The following is an 18,554-nucleotide window of genomic DNA, read 5'->3' on the forward strand; positions in this document are numbered from 1 at the left end:
ACAAAGTGGGAAGTAAATGTGCAGTGTGTATATGATCAACTATGAGTCTTCATAGTCTTCTGCTTCAAATCCACGTTCATTTCACAAATCAGTGATCAACAATCACAAAGGGAATGGAAATGAAAGAATGACAGATAGAGAACCCTTAGCACAATATCTATAAATAAGTCCTTTTTGTCAATATCGCACATCACATGACGTCCTCGCCGGCGCATCAACAGCCTGACTCAAGGTGACTGGTCTATAATTAGCCAGGACCTTATAACTTGCCGTGCACATGCAGGGTAAGAGGAGCCACGCGGCACCTTAGCATGAAGGTGACAGTCCCCTCTGGAGCTGCAATAAGCAGCTAAAACATCTGCAGCCTTTAGGAAAACTCAAAAACCTGACAGGCACGCACATGATGTTTGACGTGGACTAAAGAGGAAGTTGAATACTGCTTCAGTTGATTCCACTAAAGCAGAAGTTAAGCGGTCATTACTGGTCTAAGACCATTGTGGATGTAGTATCCACTTCCTAATTTCTGTGCAGTGACAGACACCACAACTGTTAGGTCTTGTATCTTTAAACGAGATGAATATCAAGACTGTAAATGTGCTGACGGAGAACGCCCTCTGCATTTCTAAGTATTCAGCACTTTAGAAAACTCCAACATGCACCAATGGGCCTTCAAACTAGGAGCTGTTGGCTGTACTTCCCCAACATTCACAGTCACAGGGATAACACTGCATGTTCACAGGTCCAATGCCAGCTTTGATTCACAGGTTTCTGATGTTAAACTGTTTTATTAAATAGAACATTGTTTTCTACATTTCCCACACACTCGCTAGGACAAGCCACAGCACTTCCAACACTGAAAGGGTGAAGGCTGGACACATGAGGCCAATCGCATCTTTTTAAACTGCTGCCAACCAAAACAACTCTGACCTGTTGAGGCATGGATTCCACAAGACCTCAGAAGGAGTCCTGTGACATCTGGCACCAAGACGTCATCAGCAGATGCTTTTGTTTCTGTTGTGAGGTCGGACCTCCATGGATCGCACCAGTGAGCCTTGGGAGCCAATGACCCTGTCACCAGTTCACTGGTTGCCCTTCCTTGGAGCTCTTTTGGTTGGTACTAACCACTGCATAACTGACCTGCCTGATGTTTCGGAGATGCTCTGACCCAGTCGTCTAGCCATCACAACCTGGTCCTTGTCAGAGTGGGTCTGCTTTCCTGCTTTCAACACACCAACCATTAAGGCTGATAATATTATATATATATATATATATATATATATATATATATATATATATATATATGTGTATGCATTCTGTCCTGTTTTTGCATGTCATACAGGTACGTGCAATGTTGAGGTACGTGTGCAATGATTTATGCAGGCAGTTTACACAATGCCAATGGGTAAGTAAAAGCTTCCTGTACATGTAAGCTACATTAGCCTTGAAACCTGGTAACCATTAAATAATCAAACTATCCCACATCAAACACGTCTTGACTACATTTGGGATAACTTAGTTTGGTGAACTTTACTCCTTTTAATCATGGCTGTCCTAAAAATGAGAGCCAGTCTGTAATGGGAGCTCACAGCTTCCCCCCAGCCCGCCGACAGGGAGAGTGCTTTGGACGCAATCATGATTACTTTCAGGAACTCGGGCTGCATGTCCTTGATAGAAATCCATCCAGACGCTGGAACCACTCGCTGACTTAAACGCTAATTTCTAATTGCCATGGTAACTGCCTTCTTAAGCTGGCTGGAGGCCCTAAAGAGACAAACCTCACACGGTGGACTCTCGCCGGGGGAGATGGAAGATATTGGACACAAGCCCTCTTGAAACAGCAATTAGTGCTAAAACAACATGCTTTGAGTAGAATCTCTCTCTGGCTGTGTGTCCTTAGATTGGTGTAGATCTAGCGCACAGGTCACTGAAGGGAAGTCTGCGTCGCTGTAATGGAGCTGGAGGAAGAACACAGCCATACTGTTCTATAAAGACAGATTAAACCAGCTAGGATAAGTCTCTCCAAATCTAAATGTGTATCATTCTCAAACACGGATCGGATGTTGGTGGTGCATTCGTTGGGACAATGCGGTGTGGTTTGCAGAAAGCAATGCCAGTTCGATACTAAAGCTGCCTTGCCAATTTACAGCAGGATAAATGCTTTCTGGTAAACACCACAACTCTGCTGGGAGCAGTAAGTGGCACAGTGATCAGGCAGGTGGAACTACAATGTAATGACTGTCTTTCCTGAAGGAACGATATCTGATGTACACAAACAAACATACCAAACATACCTGCATCTTATTGGGGTGATTAGATAAATGCAAATGAGCTAACTATTTAAACCTGTCACCTCTGATTGCTTGCTGGGGGTCTGCTAAGACTGCTAGACTAATTAAAGTAACATATAATTACATAATTACAGGTTTGCATTTTTGCTTCTGACTTGTTTTTCTATGTCTTGATGTAAACAAATCAATGCAAATAAGGCAAAATGATATTTCTTCTACTATTCCAAGGGTGGGTTTCATTTAAAGTCTGAAAACTGAACTTTCAACAGTTTTTCTTTGCTTGTTTTAACAAGCATGCAGTGAGAAATATTTATTACATGAAGCTTCTAAAGGTTAAAACCCACTCTGCATTCTTCAACACTATTATCCGCAAGAAATATTACAAATATCAAAACTTGGCTCCAATATCAAGTTTCCACTTTTTCTTAGCTCAAGCCTTTATTAGCTGCCGATGTTTCACTTCTCTCGTTCATGCACTCTCCACAAAAAAAAAAAAACCCTGTGCAGCCTTGAATAAAATCTGCGCCCCCACTAGAAGGTCAATTTAATTGGCTCTTGAGATTGCCAGTGCCAGGTCTCACTGGAATTCTGTGGTGGTCAAAGGTAAAAGTCCTTTAAACACACACACACACACACACATACAGAAGAGACACAAATGTATCTGTAACTGAATGGTGGGCATTCTTCCACTCATATGTACTGTACTATTTGTTCTGTTGATGCCTTTGCAACTGAGGTGTACTCCAGTATTCACATGTAAATCGCAGGTAAGCAATGGGTTTGGACTCTACAGGTACTCTACTCTGTCGGAAGACCTGGGCAAAAGCTAAAAAAAGAATCAAGAAAGTAAGACACAAATTCTCTCACCCCAACGTGAAAGCCTGCAGAGAAAAAAAGCTACAGTTTTGAAACGCTGACATTATCTGATTCCCAGCATGCTAATTCATTATCTCTCTAGCAAATAGAATAAACACACTGATTACTCATGTAAGGCCTTTAGCCTATTCAATAAATGTCCCCGACAGGGACAGGGACAGCTTAATAAAAGCTGGGAAAGCTGAGCATCACCTACAAGCATGCAAAAAAAAAAAAAAAGTATAGTGCAAATGGGTTTATGTGTGGTTGAGTGTATGGGGTGGAAACAGGTTTTGCTGCGTAAGAACCACTCAATACCAGAGACATTATAAATGAGGAGACCGGACACTGGTAAAAATGTGAATGGGTGTTCCTGTGATGCTTAACATGGCGTCTATTTACAATACGCCTGCCTTTCAGCAAAAAGAGACTATCAACTTGCTGGTTACACTGCAAGTGGTGGAGTCTCAATACACTAGTGGGGAAAGCCCCCCTCGAGATCTGCATTTTTTGTGCACATTTCTGTGCATTTTTTGAGCTGAATGCTACAAAATAACCATGAGGTTTTTGTCAGATTGTATCAGCAATTTAAAATATGTATTTTGGTCTCTCCCCATTCATAGAAATGGGAGCCTGGTCTTGTGCAACTAGAAACAATGCAGACGGCATTGCAAAGATGGCCGATAAGTGAATAGACTTGCCTACAAGGACTTTGTTAATACTACAAGGTACATTCCAATTTCTGGTGATATTTATTAATGTTTACATTAAAACATTAAAAGCAAACAAATTCTGGACTGGAATTGGCTCATTCTAGTCAACTTGAATATTATCGGTCTATAGCCTCTGGACTGTCTGGACATCATCCATTTTTTTAGCTAAACTACTGGTACGTTAACATATGTAAGTAAATAAGTGGGTAAGCAAATACATATGGTTTCATTTCAAAACAGCAAGGCTCAATTAAAGTGTCCCATGACAGTCTGGGTGATGGGGCAGGCCGTCTCACCTCATCACACACAGTCTTTATTATGTATCTATATGTATATAAGCCACGTATCTATACTCCCCTCATGCAAAATGTAGATTATATAGTATATATGCTTAATTATCTATTATGTCTAAGGAAGAAATGTCTTTACAATGTCTAAACTTGTAAGACAATGCCATGTCTAACCGTCAATGCACTGCAATGCAATGTAATGACGTGTGGAACTGTCTGTATAATACACAGACACTAAAGGCAATCCCAGTGTCAAACAGAGTTGGGCAGTATGACCATATTGTAGAGTATATTGTATAGTATATTGTGGCTGTTATACTTCTGGAATAAAATTTAACGCAATGATTTTTCCTTTTATTACATTTTAAAGACACTGCCACAAACTGGATCACTACTGCTTCTTTTTTATCTATTTCTGCACATCAGATAGTGACATATTGTGTATTGAGAAGATTCTTGGTATATTGTGATATTATATTTATGATATATTGCGCACCTCCCCAACTAACATTTTAGTCTACTACTAAACTGCAATATAGTACATCATAGTCTATATGTCATACTGCAATGCAGTCTACTAGTAAACACTACATTGCATAATAAAGCACTGCAATGCCAGCTCTAATAATCTACATACTATTAGGGCTGCAGAGTGTGAATGCAGAATTGTCACACCGCAGGACATGCAACCTAATCTAGCCACATAAGGCAAATTTAACTAGACATGTCCTGCTACAAGGAAAATCTGAACTGTTCTCATTTTCCATGATCGATCTACCAGAGGCACATTATATCTGTCCAATATCATTTATTTTACTCCAATCTTGGGTACATGGAGTGCATTATTAATATCATGATATGTTGGATCACTGACTTCTGGTGAAAATTCCTGTATTTCTTTAAATATCCAGTCAGTTTTGTCTTATATTGTGCAGCCCTTTATTCTATGCTTTAATACAATACAACGTCTAAGTCTACATTCTACACTGCAATCCTACACAATGTTTAACAGTCTGTATTGAGATCTTCAGTTTGAGTCCTGGACAGCTGAAGTCAAACGTTTTATGACCACTAGTCTACCTCACATTGCAATTCTTACACTAATGCCTACATGCAATGTGTGACTGCCTATGAATTACACTGTAATATTGCGCAGAGAACTACACTGCAACCCCACATCTCGTTCATGCTTCCTTTACCTTGAGCGATGGCTATGGACTCAAAGCGGTGCAGTTCGCGCAGCAGGCATGATCGCTCAGAGGGGTGCAGGCCGTAGATGAAGTCTCGTGCTCCTTGTGGTGAGCTCAGTGGCTCCACGGGCTCTTTGCGCGAATGTGTGCCCAGACTGGCGACGTGGCCCTGGGCTGCGCACAGCGGCGGCCTGAGCACCCGGAGCAGCGCAGGCCGCAGGGCTCTCCGCACACACGGCAACATGGAAGACAGAGGGAAGGAAACCAGCATAGAGGGAAGCCTTGAGAGAAGAAAAGGACAGAGAAAAGCTGTTAACAGCAACTAGTAGTAATATTTTCACTGAGGAGCCATTCATAAATTCCTAATCCTGCCTGAGCCTCCTCCCCACCATGTATTCATATCTTTCTTGTAAACTTGTCCTGCAAAGAAAGATTCACATACACAGTCAGGTTCATAAGTATTTGGACAGTGACACAACTTTGCCTCTGTATGATGTGACTAGAGTTTTGACTGCCAGCCCAAAAGAGTGCATTTCCACAGGCTCAAAAGTCATTAGACAACTGATGGATAAGCAGTGTCAGGCCGATGAAACCAAGATTAACTTGAGTACTGTTCTGCCCCTTGTGTGTGGCCTCTGCTGGTTGTTAGTGGGATAGGTCTGAGTAGCAGGTGGGAGGTGCAGTGACTAGGGGATGCATCTCGGGGGGGTTAAATGGGGACATGCCAGTTTAAATAAGGGAATTGAGACAGGTAGTGGTGTGCTCGCTCAGATCCCAGGTAGACTCCCAGGATAGATCTTAGAGCTTAGCTCTCAGGCTGTAGCTTGGACTGCTGGAATATTGACCATCTGGCCACCTTAATTTTAATCTTAATCCCTCTAGGAGAGGCTGTGTTTGTCTCTCTTGTCTCCATGGGTCCGTATTCGCCCTACACAACTGACTTTTTGACAGTCTTCAATCAAGATGATTGAATCTATTTCTATCCACATAGAGAAACGTAGGGGATACAGAGGCAGAACACATCATCTGTAAAACATGGTGGAGGCACTGTAATGGTATGGGCATGTATGACTGCCAATGGTACTGGGTCACTGGTATTTATTGACTGACAGGACGGTTCTAAGTAAGTGGAAGTAGAAACGCAGACCTGAAATCTACCGTAAAAGCCACCCAAAAGCACCCCATAATGGAATGACTGAGTCAGTCACTTGATCTCAACCCAACTGAGCAGTTTTTTACTTACTGAAGACAAAAGTTAAGCAGAAAGACCCACAAACAAGCAACAGCTAAAGGCGGCTGCAGTAAAAGCCTGGCACATTTCCTCTGAATGTCAACTGAGGAAACTGAGCATTTGGTGATGTCTGGTTTCCAGACCTCAGGTAGTCTAGACATTGTATGTTAGTTTTAGTCCCAATTAACTTTGGACCTGTCAAAATGCTTGTGGACACCGCTTCTAATGAATGTACACTCACAGCTTGTCCAGTCCCGATCGAGAAGGATTGCCAATAGATTCAATATCTCTGGAGCAGATGGACATAAACCTATTGGCCCCATGCTTAATGCCGAGCCCCCAGCATTGAGCTGTGGAGCAGTGGAACTGTATTTTCTGGAATGATAAATGATGCTCCATCCAGTACTTTTGGGATGAGTTGGGGAGTTGGGGATGAGGTGGATGGTGTTCAGCCAACATCCTGACCTCACTAATGCTCTGGTCGCTAACTTTCAATCTTTCGAATCTTCACAGCGATACTCCAAAGTTCTGATAGAAAGCCTTCCCTACTTTATTAATGAGCAGGTGTCCCAATACTTTCATCTATATCGTACATACACATAAATGTCTGTAATTCCTAAACAAATGATGCAATATTTTTGTTGACCCCCTTGATTGTTTCTGTGTGGGCTACAGAAGGTGGTACAAGGTGGTGCGCAACACACGTTTGCTGCAATAGTGTGAAGACTGAAGGTAAAGCTGAGATACTACTCAACCCAGCATGCAGAATGAAACACATTCACCTGTGTATGAAATCAGCATTACTGTAGTGGCGATAGCTGGCTGAACAAAGTTAGGTTTTATGACATGCGACTGTCACATGTTCCTGATTATATCACACTGTATAATAACTGACATTACCGTCTCACTGAATTTGCTGCTATTACACTTTTGATCGCATATCAGGGCGCTGTTGTAATGGGGTCTATTGGCCACCTTGTTTATATCTTGGACCTCTATGCTATTCTTTTTTTACAAGATTCTTTTATTACAGCCATATTATCTACTGTTTTTACTTACTGTATTGTATCATGTTATTGTGTGCTTTCAGCATCACTGCTATCCATCTAGGACATTTACATTTACACTTATCCAGAGCGACTTACAAAGTGCCTTGCTATTTACCCAAGAAGACCTTAGCTAGTTAGAATAGACTAATAGTTCAAAGATACCTCTAAGTTTAGACATTACTAAACACAAGTCAGTAAGGTGAACACTCTGCTATTCGCCCAAGTACTCTCTGAAGAGGTGGGTCTTCAGTCTGCGCTTGAAGACGGCGAGCGACTCGGCCGTATGGACACCCAGGGGAAGTTCGTTCCACCACTTTGGTGCCAGGACAGAATAAAGCCTGGACGCTTGTCTTCCGTGGATTTTGAGGGATGGCGGGTCGAGCCGAGCCATACTTGAAGCTTGAAGGGCTCTTGGTGCGGATCGGCTTATGACCATTGCCATCAAGTACGGAGGGGCTGGTCCGTTCTTGACTTTGTAGCCCAGCATCAGGGTTTTGAATCTGATGCGGGAAGCAGCTACAGGAAGCCAGTGAAGAGAACGCAGCAGTGGAGTGACATGGCTGAATTTAGGGACATTGAAGACGACCCATGCTGCTGCATTCTGGATGAGTTGCAGGGGCCTAATGGTGCGCAGAGGGAGACCAGCCAGAAGAGAGTTGCAGTAGCCAAGTCTGGAAGTGACGAGAGACTGAACGAGCACCTGGGTGGCCTGTCTAGAGAGGAAGGGTGGAATTCTCTGTATGTTGTACAGGAGAAATCTGCAGGACCGAGTTACGTTTGCAACATGACTAGAGAACGATAACTGATCATCCATGACTACACCAAGGCTTTGAGCTTCTGTAGAAGGAGTGACCAGTGAGTTCTCAAAGGTGATGGCAAGATCGTTTTTAGGTCCAGCAGTTCCCGGGATGTACAGCAGCTCTGTCTTGCTGGGGTTGAGTTTGATCAGGACAGGACCTCAGTCCCTCTTTTGGTTCTCTTAATGTACAAGTTCTGGACTCACAATAAACTAATTCTCAATTTATATCATTACAAGCTGATCTTATTCCATCAGAATAGCACACAGACTCTGCATAGTCTTGATAATCATCTTAATAGTCTTGGTTCCTCCAGGGTCAAGGTTTCTTCTTCCAGCTCTGAGGGAGTTTTTCCTTGCCACCATCACCGTTGGCTTGCTCACTGGGGGTCTTTGATCCTTCATGTCTTCTAACATTATTTCCTTTTTTGTTTCTGTCTTTTATTAATTAGTAATTACAGTTGTAAAAAGCGCTATACAAATAAATCTGACTTGACTTAATATTTTTTATCAGATTTCCTGATTACTAATAAGACAAATTATGATCGCCTTAAACTCTAATGATACGGTGCAGTCCTTTTTTTCCTGAGACCGTCTCCCTCGGCTCTGTCATTAGGGGTTCGGCTCGGACCAACATTTTCGGAAGGTGTTTTCTGGAATTAAAATAAAGAATAAATCTTTCATGCAAATTATTCAATTCGTCATTAAGCAACACACAAGATTTAGCCACCTGTAAATCTGCATAGGAGTGTGAGAGTGATGCTAATACTGAGTGAACTAATGACATTTGAAAGGAGTCCTCTGTTCATTTTTAATGCCATCTAATGGCTCTCGATTCAAAACTTCCCATTTTGTAAAACACTGGATATGAACGGATGCCCCTCTGCCTCCGAGTCCTCTCTGATTACACAGCATTAGGGTTTCAGATTCACCCAGGAGGAAGAGAAGCTACCACTTTACCAACGAATGAATGAATGAATGAATGAATGAGATTGTCTGTAAATCAGACACGACTGGCAATCACCCTTCATGAGGCATTTATTGATTATTGATTGATATGCACTAATTCGAAAACTACTGAATAACACACCACTGTATTTTTATTCGATCACACGTGTGTGAGTTGGAAACTACATCGATACAAGTCTGAAATACCTGTAAAGATCAAACGCAGGTGACTATCTGAGTGAAGAAGGGCGCAGCACACACTATCAACACACCTCTCAAAACACTGAGACCTTCAGCTGAGCCACTCAACCCTGAGAGTAAACCCTGTGTGAGATATATATATATATATATATATAGAGAGAGAGAGAGAGAGACTACCAGTGCTAAATAAAAGACTTTAGAAAGTGTTTCTTGCTTTAAAAATGTACACCTGTCTTCTGCATGCTCCATCAGGGAGAGCTGCCCTCGCTGGAGGACACGGGTGTGTTTTGCTGGGTTCATCCGTAGAGAGAAGCGGGACACACAGCGGGATACACACCCCGCAGTTCGCCCCCCACTCTCCACATCTCTCACTAACACTCAGAGAAATACAGGGATATCGAGCAGGGCCAGAAAGGAAGCGCTGGCTGATAGGAACCGTATTCGTATTCGTTAAGCGAGGTGTGAGGTGACCGCGATAATAACGCGTTTTAACGGACCGTTACCTCCAACCAAGGGCTCTGCCGCGTCCCGTTACCGTCGCTAGCCGCTCAGCATGTAGCTAGTCAAAAACGCCGAAAACGCTGTCCATTGACCGAGCCTCTCAAACGATGACCGCCGACCAGCCCGGCTCCGACTCGAAATCGCTTAAAAGTGACCCAAACTCTAGCTAGCATTTCTTTTCCACGTCCTTGTCTTCCCCCTCCAGGCGAGCTGCTCTCTCCGTGCTCTCTCCGTCCCCTAGAAATGTTTTGGCTAACGTTAGCTCGCTCGCCTCGCTCGCCTCGCTCGGTCTTTACGTCGCTATGACGACATTAGTCAGACGTTGTAGTGTTTTTTTTTCTTTTTTTTTTTTTTTTTTACTGTAAACTACAGTAGCTGACGTTTTCACCGCTGGGCGTGACTCAGCGGGCGCGGTCTATACGGCACACATGCAGCATACCTAGGGTACTTAGACGGCAGGACGCTCATAGTAACCGCTTTGGTCTACGGGCTCTATTCCAAACAGCAAACATGCAGCCTACGTAGGGCACCTTCAGGACCGGTAGCTAGGATTTTCAAACTGAAGCGTTAGCGAAGTGGAAACAAACCCCGCCCCCCTCATAGGTAGCTAGCGTTGTTAGCTGCCTGCTAGCTAGCTAGCTACCTTGCTGTCTTGTCAGTGCCTCCGCAGGCAGTGTTTTTGTGTGAAGGTCAGCGTTTTGAAAGCTAAGGCGGGTTTATGCAGCAGTATGTCACACCAAGATAAAGACAGACGTTGACAGCTAAAGGTGCTAGATACCCTCTGGTGGTCATCTGCACTAACGTTATCTAGTTCACTTGTCTGATTATGGCAGATCTTCAGCCTTTCCATATACGTAAAGTTCTGCTGTAGGCTAGAGATGACAGGATCGTCCAGCTAAATATGAGTAGCAATAGTATACAGTTTACATACTTTATATAAAAAGACACATATGCATGTTTTCTCACTGTCTGATATGAATTTAGAATAAACTTTTCCTTTTCCTGTGCAATGTCCAGATGCCTGAAGGTGCCTCGTTCATCTGTACAAACAATTATACACAAGTACAAAAATGATGGGAATGTCCAGCCATCATACTGCTCAGGAAGGATACTAAAGACTGAAGGTTCTGTGTCCCAGAGATGAACATGCTTTGGTCTCAAATCAACCCAAGAACAGAAGCTAAAGATCTTGTGAAGATGCTGGCTGAAGCTGGTAAGAGTGTGTGATTATCCACAGTGAAACCAGTACTGTATCCACATGAGCTGAAAGGCCACTCTGCCAGGAAGAAGCCATTACTCCAATAGAAACATAACAAATGCTAATGATTAATATTTGCAGATGCACACAGGGACAAAGACCTTCATTTTTAGAGACATGTCCTGTGGTTTGACGAAACTAAAATTGAACTGTTGAATTGGCCATTGAATTGGCCATAATGACCATTGGAAGCTTGCAAGCCTGATAACACCATCCCAACTGTGAAACATGGGGGTGGCAGCATCATGTTGAGGGGTTGTTTTGCTGCAGGAGGGACTGGTGCACTTCACTAAATAGATCATGCATCATGAGGAAAGAACATAATGTGGAAACACTGAAGCAACATCTGTCAGGAAGTTAAAGCTTGGGAGAAAATTGGTCTTTCAATTGGACAATGACCCGAAGCAGACTGCCAAACTGCTTACAAAGTGGCTTAAGGAGAACAAAGTCAGTGGTTCAGAGTGGCCATCACAAAGCCCTGATCTCAATCCTACTGAAAATTTAGGAGCAAAGCTGAAAAGGCATGTGCGAGCAAGGCGGCCTACAAACATGGCTCAGTTCCACCAGTTCTGTCAGGAGGAATGAGGCAAAATTCCTGCCAACTATTGTGAGAAGCTTGTGGAAGGATATCCAAAACGTTTGACCCAAGTCGTGCAGTTTAAGGGCAATGGTATCAAATATTAATGAAATGTATTTAAACTTTTGACTCTAAAGAAAAAATCGCCTTAATTATTCTGGCATTTAGCAAATAGAATCCAGCAATCTAGCAATTATAAATAATGTTGGTAATCCTAATTGACCTAAAACAGGAAAGGTTTATTATGGTTCATAATGCAAATGTGTCTTTTTATATAGTGTATGTAAACTTCTGCTTTCAACTGTATTTGATAAGAATACCTATCTATCAAGAACTCAGATAGTGGCTGATGAATCTTATAAGAAGCTTGCTTGTGACTTTATAAAAAATCCACAAACGATATTTAAAGGATCACCCTAATATGATTATACAAGTCTTTTCACTGAAACGCTCTTGTGCTTCAGGCCAGTTTTAGCTTGAACTTAAGTTCTAAATTTCATTAATTAAAATTTACTTCAGGGGATCTCGGCCCTGCCTCTGGCAATCTGTCATCCTCCACTTTTGTTCCAAACCTAATCTAATTTACCTCCAGCTAGAATCCCCCATGTATCTCTGAAGTACAGCAAGGTATGATGAAGTACCTCTGGCAATAAACCTCTGCCCCACACCATTTTCCTGCTGTGCTTTGTTTGAGAATAGCAACGACTAAAAAAAACTAATATGCGTTATCTGACTTACTCTAAGGGGCAGCAGTGACTCTCAAGAGGCCCTCTTCTCATATGTTCATGGCTTACTTCAGCTTCTCAATTTCTCAAATTCTTTCAGAGCACTGAACAGCAGCTGTCCTCCTGTGGAACTACTCCTCTGCTTAGATCAGTTCTAAACTCAGAAAACTACATTTCAGGCGGCCTGACTGCCTCCGGTGTGGTAGATCAGGCCTTGTCTGTAGGATTACAGTCCTCCAGGATTACGATGTAACATGCCTGGCTTAATGAATTCCCTACATTGTCATTTCCATCAGGAAGGCCCCCTAGGGTGGTTTGCTTTAGCCTGAAAAATGTAACCTTTTGATTCTCCTAGGTCTAAAACAACAGTCACAGTGAGTTAAAATGGGTGTGGTGGTGTTTTTGTGTTGTGTTAGATAAAAATAAATTATGCACAGCTTCCCATTAAGGCTATTAATATTGATATAATGTTATATTATATAATAAAGAAAACTATAGGTGAAGTAATCAACACTAAAACAGCTATGGACTTCCGACTGGGTGAACATGTTATCACAAGCTTCTATTCTATATTCTGTAGCCCCACCAGTTTGTACAAAAGGCCATGTAGTTATGAATAATACACCTTAGTGTGTAATAGCATTGCTGAGTTAAGGGATTAAAATGATGAAAGGTAATGTCTGCTTGTTATTCATGTATGCATCATGTATGATTTTTTTACTAATTAAAATAACATGTACTTGGTGAAAGTCATTTCAGCATGGAATCTTTTGAAACCCTCCAGTGATCTTGCAGAATAGGTTAATTAACATGGATATTACATCATATTGCAGTATTAAATATTTGATGAATACTTACCAGTTGTCCTGCTATGTAATGCTTACAAAAGGCTAATAATAGCAAAATAGTGATGAAAATGACTTGATGTACAAATGGAAGTACTGAATGGACGATGTTAAGCTATATTTATTCAAGCTATATTTATTGCACAAAGAGCGCAATGGCCCAACATCTCCAATCAAACATGAACACTAAATGCTGTCAGTTGGCTTTATTGTGTTCCAGAAGAACAACAACTGAAGCACCACTAATAGGCCCAGTAAACACCTCAGCATCACTGCTGGACTGAGAATAATTCCTCCAACCAGGAATATCAAGCCACCAGCATCCTGTGGGCAGCATCCTCTGACCATTGATGAATCCGCGGGCTGATGACTATCATAACTCGAGCACAGTTGGTGTCGACTAACATCTGAGTGACAGAAAGTACTGCGATCTCTTTTGGAATAAGCTACAAAAACTCCTGATCATTAGAACGTGCCTGTCCATCAGAGACAGCTGCATTGCCATGGCAACCCTATAGTAGATTTACCACCATTTTTTTTTTTTTTTTTTTTTTTCTGGAACAAATCAGGTTATGAGTGTGTGTGTGTGTGATTATACAGACAGTGAGAAAATCTTCATTGTTAACAAATGTGCATTAGCATTCTTGTGAAGGCCGTGAACTACAAGTTTGTCATACTGACCACAAAGAAGGAAGCATCAGAAGCAGCCTCAGGCTGAAGGTGGTCAATCATTTGTGTCCACACAGCTGGTGTATGTGATTTCTCTTTAATGTATGCTGGAGCAATCATTATAATGGAAAACAATACAGAAGTTGGTGTAATAGCACAGGGAAAGAGGCCACCTCTCAGTATAAACTATGCACTGTAACCTAGATTTCAAACAATGTCCTGGATGATCCATGCCATCCTTCGCAATATTGAAGAAGGAGGAGGAGGGAGGTGGAGGAGGAGAATAGGAGGGTGAGAGCAATTTGGCAGCTTTAAAAGGACATGATCTAGATGTTCTCTAGCGGTACACACCAATACAACTGTCGATACACAGACAATATCAAACCGGCTCTTTACCTACATACAGGTTCATAGCATCATACGCACTGAAGCATCCGCTAGGCTGTAAAGAACTGATTTTCACAAGATCACATGCCTGCCTCCTGATGACACTTCATGAATTTGGTCCACGGAGGAGGGGAAAATAGCCTGCCACGTTTTTTTTTTTGCCTTGGTTTCTTGGTTTTACTGAGTTCTGGGGAAACACGGCCACCATATCCAGAGTGCTACTGAAATAAAGACCACACTGCACCACGTTGCAATTTTCGGAGGACACCTTTCCTGTTTGTTTTTTTTAACAGCTTGGAGAAATATGCTCTCAAGCTACATCATCTGTGATTGGCTCTCATTAACATGTTCTGCCTACTGATCATAGCTTTAATCTGAACTCGGAAGTTGGAAACTGGATCCCTACAGCTAACTGACTAAACGTTCTTGCAGTAGTAGCTGACATAATGGGGTCTCGTGACAGCAATGTTAGCACCAGGCTGACGAGCTGAATAATACAGTGCCTGATGTTTTGTTAAGACTCCATAACACATATGCACAAGCATTGAACACTTGTGTTATTTAACAATTATGCAGGTGTTATGAAGTCCAAGTCTCCAAGTCGGTAGCTGTTAAATGAAGTGTCAATTACATTTTTTCCCTTTCCAGTGGACCAATCCAATCTAAAGCTAATGCAAGCGTCGCACAGGTCATTAAAGAGGAAGGGGGACAGAAAACAGAACCCCTCCTTAAACAAACAAACAAAAAAGCACCATTTTTTAAATAATTAGAAAAAAAAAAGAACATGAATTATGTAAGTCACAGATGTCAATTTGTACAACTGCCTGAACGGCAGAAAACAATCCCACAGCTGCAATAATGCGACTGGAGAATGTATCCGATCAGCACATAAATAAACCCCAAATCCAAAAGATTCAAACTAAATCCAAACATTTAAATACTAAACACCCAGTGCTACGGGTGGACGGAGAGGTACGGACGTTTGAAATGAGAGAGGACGAGGACATGCCACACACCAACCCCCCCACCACCCCAACCCCCCCACTTATGTGCCTGTCTCTGTGGGCACCGGACGACTTGCGCCTCTGGAGGTCAGCAAATCAGCATCTGTTCTTTGCTGAAGCTTGAGCAATGCTGAATGCACTAGAGCTGGTCAATGAACACTTGCCATGCCCCACTGTTCCACTACGCACCATAAACGTGGAATATCTTAGTGGTTAAGTGAGGTGGAAGCTAAGGGCACATGAGCAGAGATGCCAAAGACCTGTGAAGCCCTCTAGATGATCTGTAGCTTTCTTATGTCAAGCGTTTGCACTGGTGAAGTTCTCTTCACTCCCAGTTCTCATCAGACTTTCGGAAGGCCCCAAGCTCACCGCTGCCTCGGAAACGTTTCTGCATTGCACCGCCGTCAACCTAACAGTCCACAGAACAGTCAGACACTGGGTCAAAGTGTGTGTTTGTGTGCTTTGTCTAGAGTGTATTACCTTTATATGTATATATACACGACAGGTTTCACAGAGTACACATGGGGAAGAACTGGATCGATTCTGGACAGATTAAAACAGAGTGCTGAGCAGGTGAATAAATTAAAAGCTTGCGGGTCTCTTCTTTACCCCGTCATTATTTACACATCTATACAAACAATAAAAGTACTTTTTACTTTTGCCCCCAGCTAGTGCTTACAGGTGAACTCTATTAAAGCAGGGACTCAATCATTGAAAGCATTATATAAAAGTTACCAAGAGTAAAAGAAAGCTATGCCTTTAAACATCGGTTATGATTTTAGCTTATGAGCCGCAGTGCCACCACACCGAGGCCGCTGAAGAGCTGTCGTGGCAAAGGTGACATGCACTCATAAAATATTATGCATCTAAGAACTCAGAACATACGAAAACGAAGCGGCTTTAACAGCAAGTCTTCCTCCACTTTCGCTATTCTTTCTGTAGGAGATCTACAGCGCGTGATTGTAAGGGTCCAGTCACAAGAGTACGGTTTTTGAACTCCTAGGCTAGCGAAAAAAGACTGATTAGGCTTGCCTTCGGTTGCTGCACAGCACCCTATGCCCCTTTATCTACCCAAATACAATACACTAACCTTGCATAAAAGATTCAACTCTACCTGGCGAATGCTCTCTTATGGGTGCTACAGTATGTTATTTCAGGTTATGTCCAAAGTTCAGTCTTGAGATAATGTACAACAAATTTGGCACCCGGCACGATGGAAGTGGAAAGTCTGAGAGCGAGAGAAAGAAAGAGACAGAAAGTGTTAGAGTGGAGGCCAAGGTTACTGAATTCTACACAGGGTATAAAATCTGGAGAGCTCTAATCCCCTCGTCTGTATATTTCTCCATCCATGCTCCTCATCAGCACTTTGCACAATCCTTCTAGGAGTCCAAGTCTCTCCACTGGATTAAACACAAGGTTACAGGCCACCGATGTGGGCTAACCCTTCCACACACCCCTTGCAAGGCCTCATAATGTCATTACAAATCTTAATAAACGTTTATAAAGTGTTTGAATGATTTCCTCTTATGCAATGCGTGGTGCAGAGCGGTCGTTGGTCATGGTCTTCTTCAGCCTAACCCCACGTCGGATGGCCAACAGCATGGAGTCTCCCTGCTGGTCCTCCAGATCCAGCTCTTCTAGCATCCCCTCAGGCCCCTCCAAACCGGTAGCTGTGACCTGCTGCCCGGGAGGCAGCGGAGGGTTAGTAGATGCCTGACCGCTCCAGGAGGCCACAGGCAGGATGCCTTCCTGCTCCCCGTCCTCACACAGCGTGGGGGAGCCCGGGCTGGCCGGCTCCTCTGCTTCTTCGCTGCTGGGAAGCGGAAAGCCTCCAGGAAGGTCAGGCACAGTAGGGGTCATGACCGGAATCATAGGGGTTTTGATGGGGATAGGGCCGGCACCGCCCGTGGCTCTGCGGGCAGAGGGTTTGGTGGAAGGGGTTCGGCGGATGGTGGCCACACCAGGCGTGACGATGACCGGTCCGGGTGCAGACGGGAGGCCTGCTGTAGAGGCTGGGCGTTTGGCCTGGAACAGCTTGCGGTAGGACTGGCTGATGTCACTGTTGCGTGGGATGGTGGAGGATTTGTCGAAATCCTGCTGATCTCCTTCGTGCTCACCGCTGACGGAGAAGTAGTCGTAGTCGGACACTGAGGAACACAGGATGGGGGAGGAAAGTGTTAGAATTCCTCAGAAATGAGAAAATGAATTCTGCATCCAAGATCTGATTGGCTGAGACACATTTGACGCCACAGAATAGTTTTATACACACACAAATCACTGCTATACACAGCATCTAATGGTTTATTACCACAATAAAAAACAAGCACAAGCAAAATCATTAAAAATCTCAAATGATTTGGTTGAAAAAACGTCTCTCACACACACGTGTATATATATATACCTACCCTGAGAAGGAATGGTGTCCTCAGAGCAGCAGGGTGTAGTGGTCTGTGTGCTATAGCCACTGGAGCACTGGAGGGAGTCCCTGCTGGACCGCTGAGTGTCCAACTGAAGTCCACGAGACAGAGCCAGAGCCAACTCATCACGAGCCTCTATATCGTCCCCCTATCAGAGCACAAATACAGAAACAATGCTTAGATGTTTATGTGAAAAAGTTAATGTAGTGAAATAGCCAGAAGGTGTTGTTTGTTTTATTTACCCTACAAATATGTATAGAAGACAGTAAAGCGATCTAGTTCCAAGACTTCCTAACAGAGATTGTGAGCTCTGGATGCTCAAGATGCTCCAGTATAAGGTGACTGACCTTTTGTGCTGCAGCCATGCTCCTGGCCTTCTGGCTGTCCTCAGGGGGAGCAGAGGCTGGGCTCGGCTGGAGAGGGGGCACCGAACCGTTTGAATCTGCAGCCTCCTTTGGCTCCTTTTTCTTCCTCAGTGTGTTCACCATGGGCTGATCATATGGTCCCGGCTTAGCCCAGTCCTGCAGCCAGTACCAACAACAGCGGCAACAGTTCATCATTCCTCATTCAACACAACGGCAGTGGAGCTCAAGCCTATTTCTCAGTTCCC

General features: G+C 43.2%; 2 protein-coding genes across 13 annotated transcripts in view; both read right to left on the reverse strand.

The window, feature by feature from the left end:
* The window catches only part of LOC140556326 (transmembrane protein 65-like), a 72,441-nt gene extending 62,091 nt beyond the window's left edge, over nt 1–10,350 (reverse strand). The window contains exons 1-2 of the mRNA XM_072680095.1: nt 10,065–10,350; nt 5,346–5,617 (exon numbers count right to left, since the gene is read on the reverse strand). Of these exons, the coding sequence (XP_072536196.1) occupies nt 5,346–5,607 (262 nt within the window). The 5' untranslated portion in view covers nt 5,608–5,617; nt 10,065–10,350. The remainder of the gene's footprint in view (nt 1–5,345; nt 5,618–10,064) is intronic.
* A 3,867-nt stretch (nt 10,351–14,217) lies between these two features.
* The window catches only part of LOC140556327 (protein MTSS 1-like), a 60,885-nt gene continuing 56,548 nt past the window's right edge, over nt 14,218–18,554 (reverse strand). For all 12 annotated transcript variants that reach the window (XM_072680106.1, XM_072680108.1, XM_072680099.1 and 9 more), the window contains 3 exons: nt 18,292–18,465; nt 17,933–18,092; nt 14,218–17,674 (listed from right to left, as the gene is read on the reverse strand). In XM_072680106.1, the coding sequence (XP_072536207.1) occupies nt 17,052–17,674; nt 17,933–18,092; nt 18,292–18,465 (957 nt within the window). In that variant the 3' untranslated portion in view covers nt 14,218–17,051. The remainder of the gene's footprint in view (nt 17,675–17,932; nt 18,093–18,291; nt 18,466–18,554) is intronic.

The sequence above is a fragment of the Salminus brasiliensis genome, chromosome 5, assembly GCF_030463535.1.
Source record: "Salminus brasiliensis chromosome 5, fSalBra1.hap2, whole genome shotgun sequence".
In the NCBI taxonomy this organism is placed as follows: domain Eukaryota; kingdom Metazoa; phylum Chordata; class Actinopteri; order Characiformes; family Bryconidae; genus Salminus; species Salminus brasiliensis.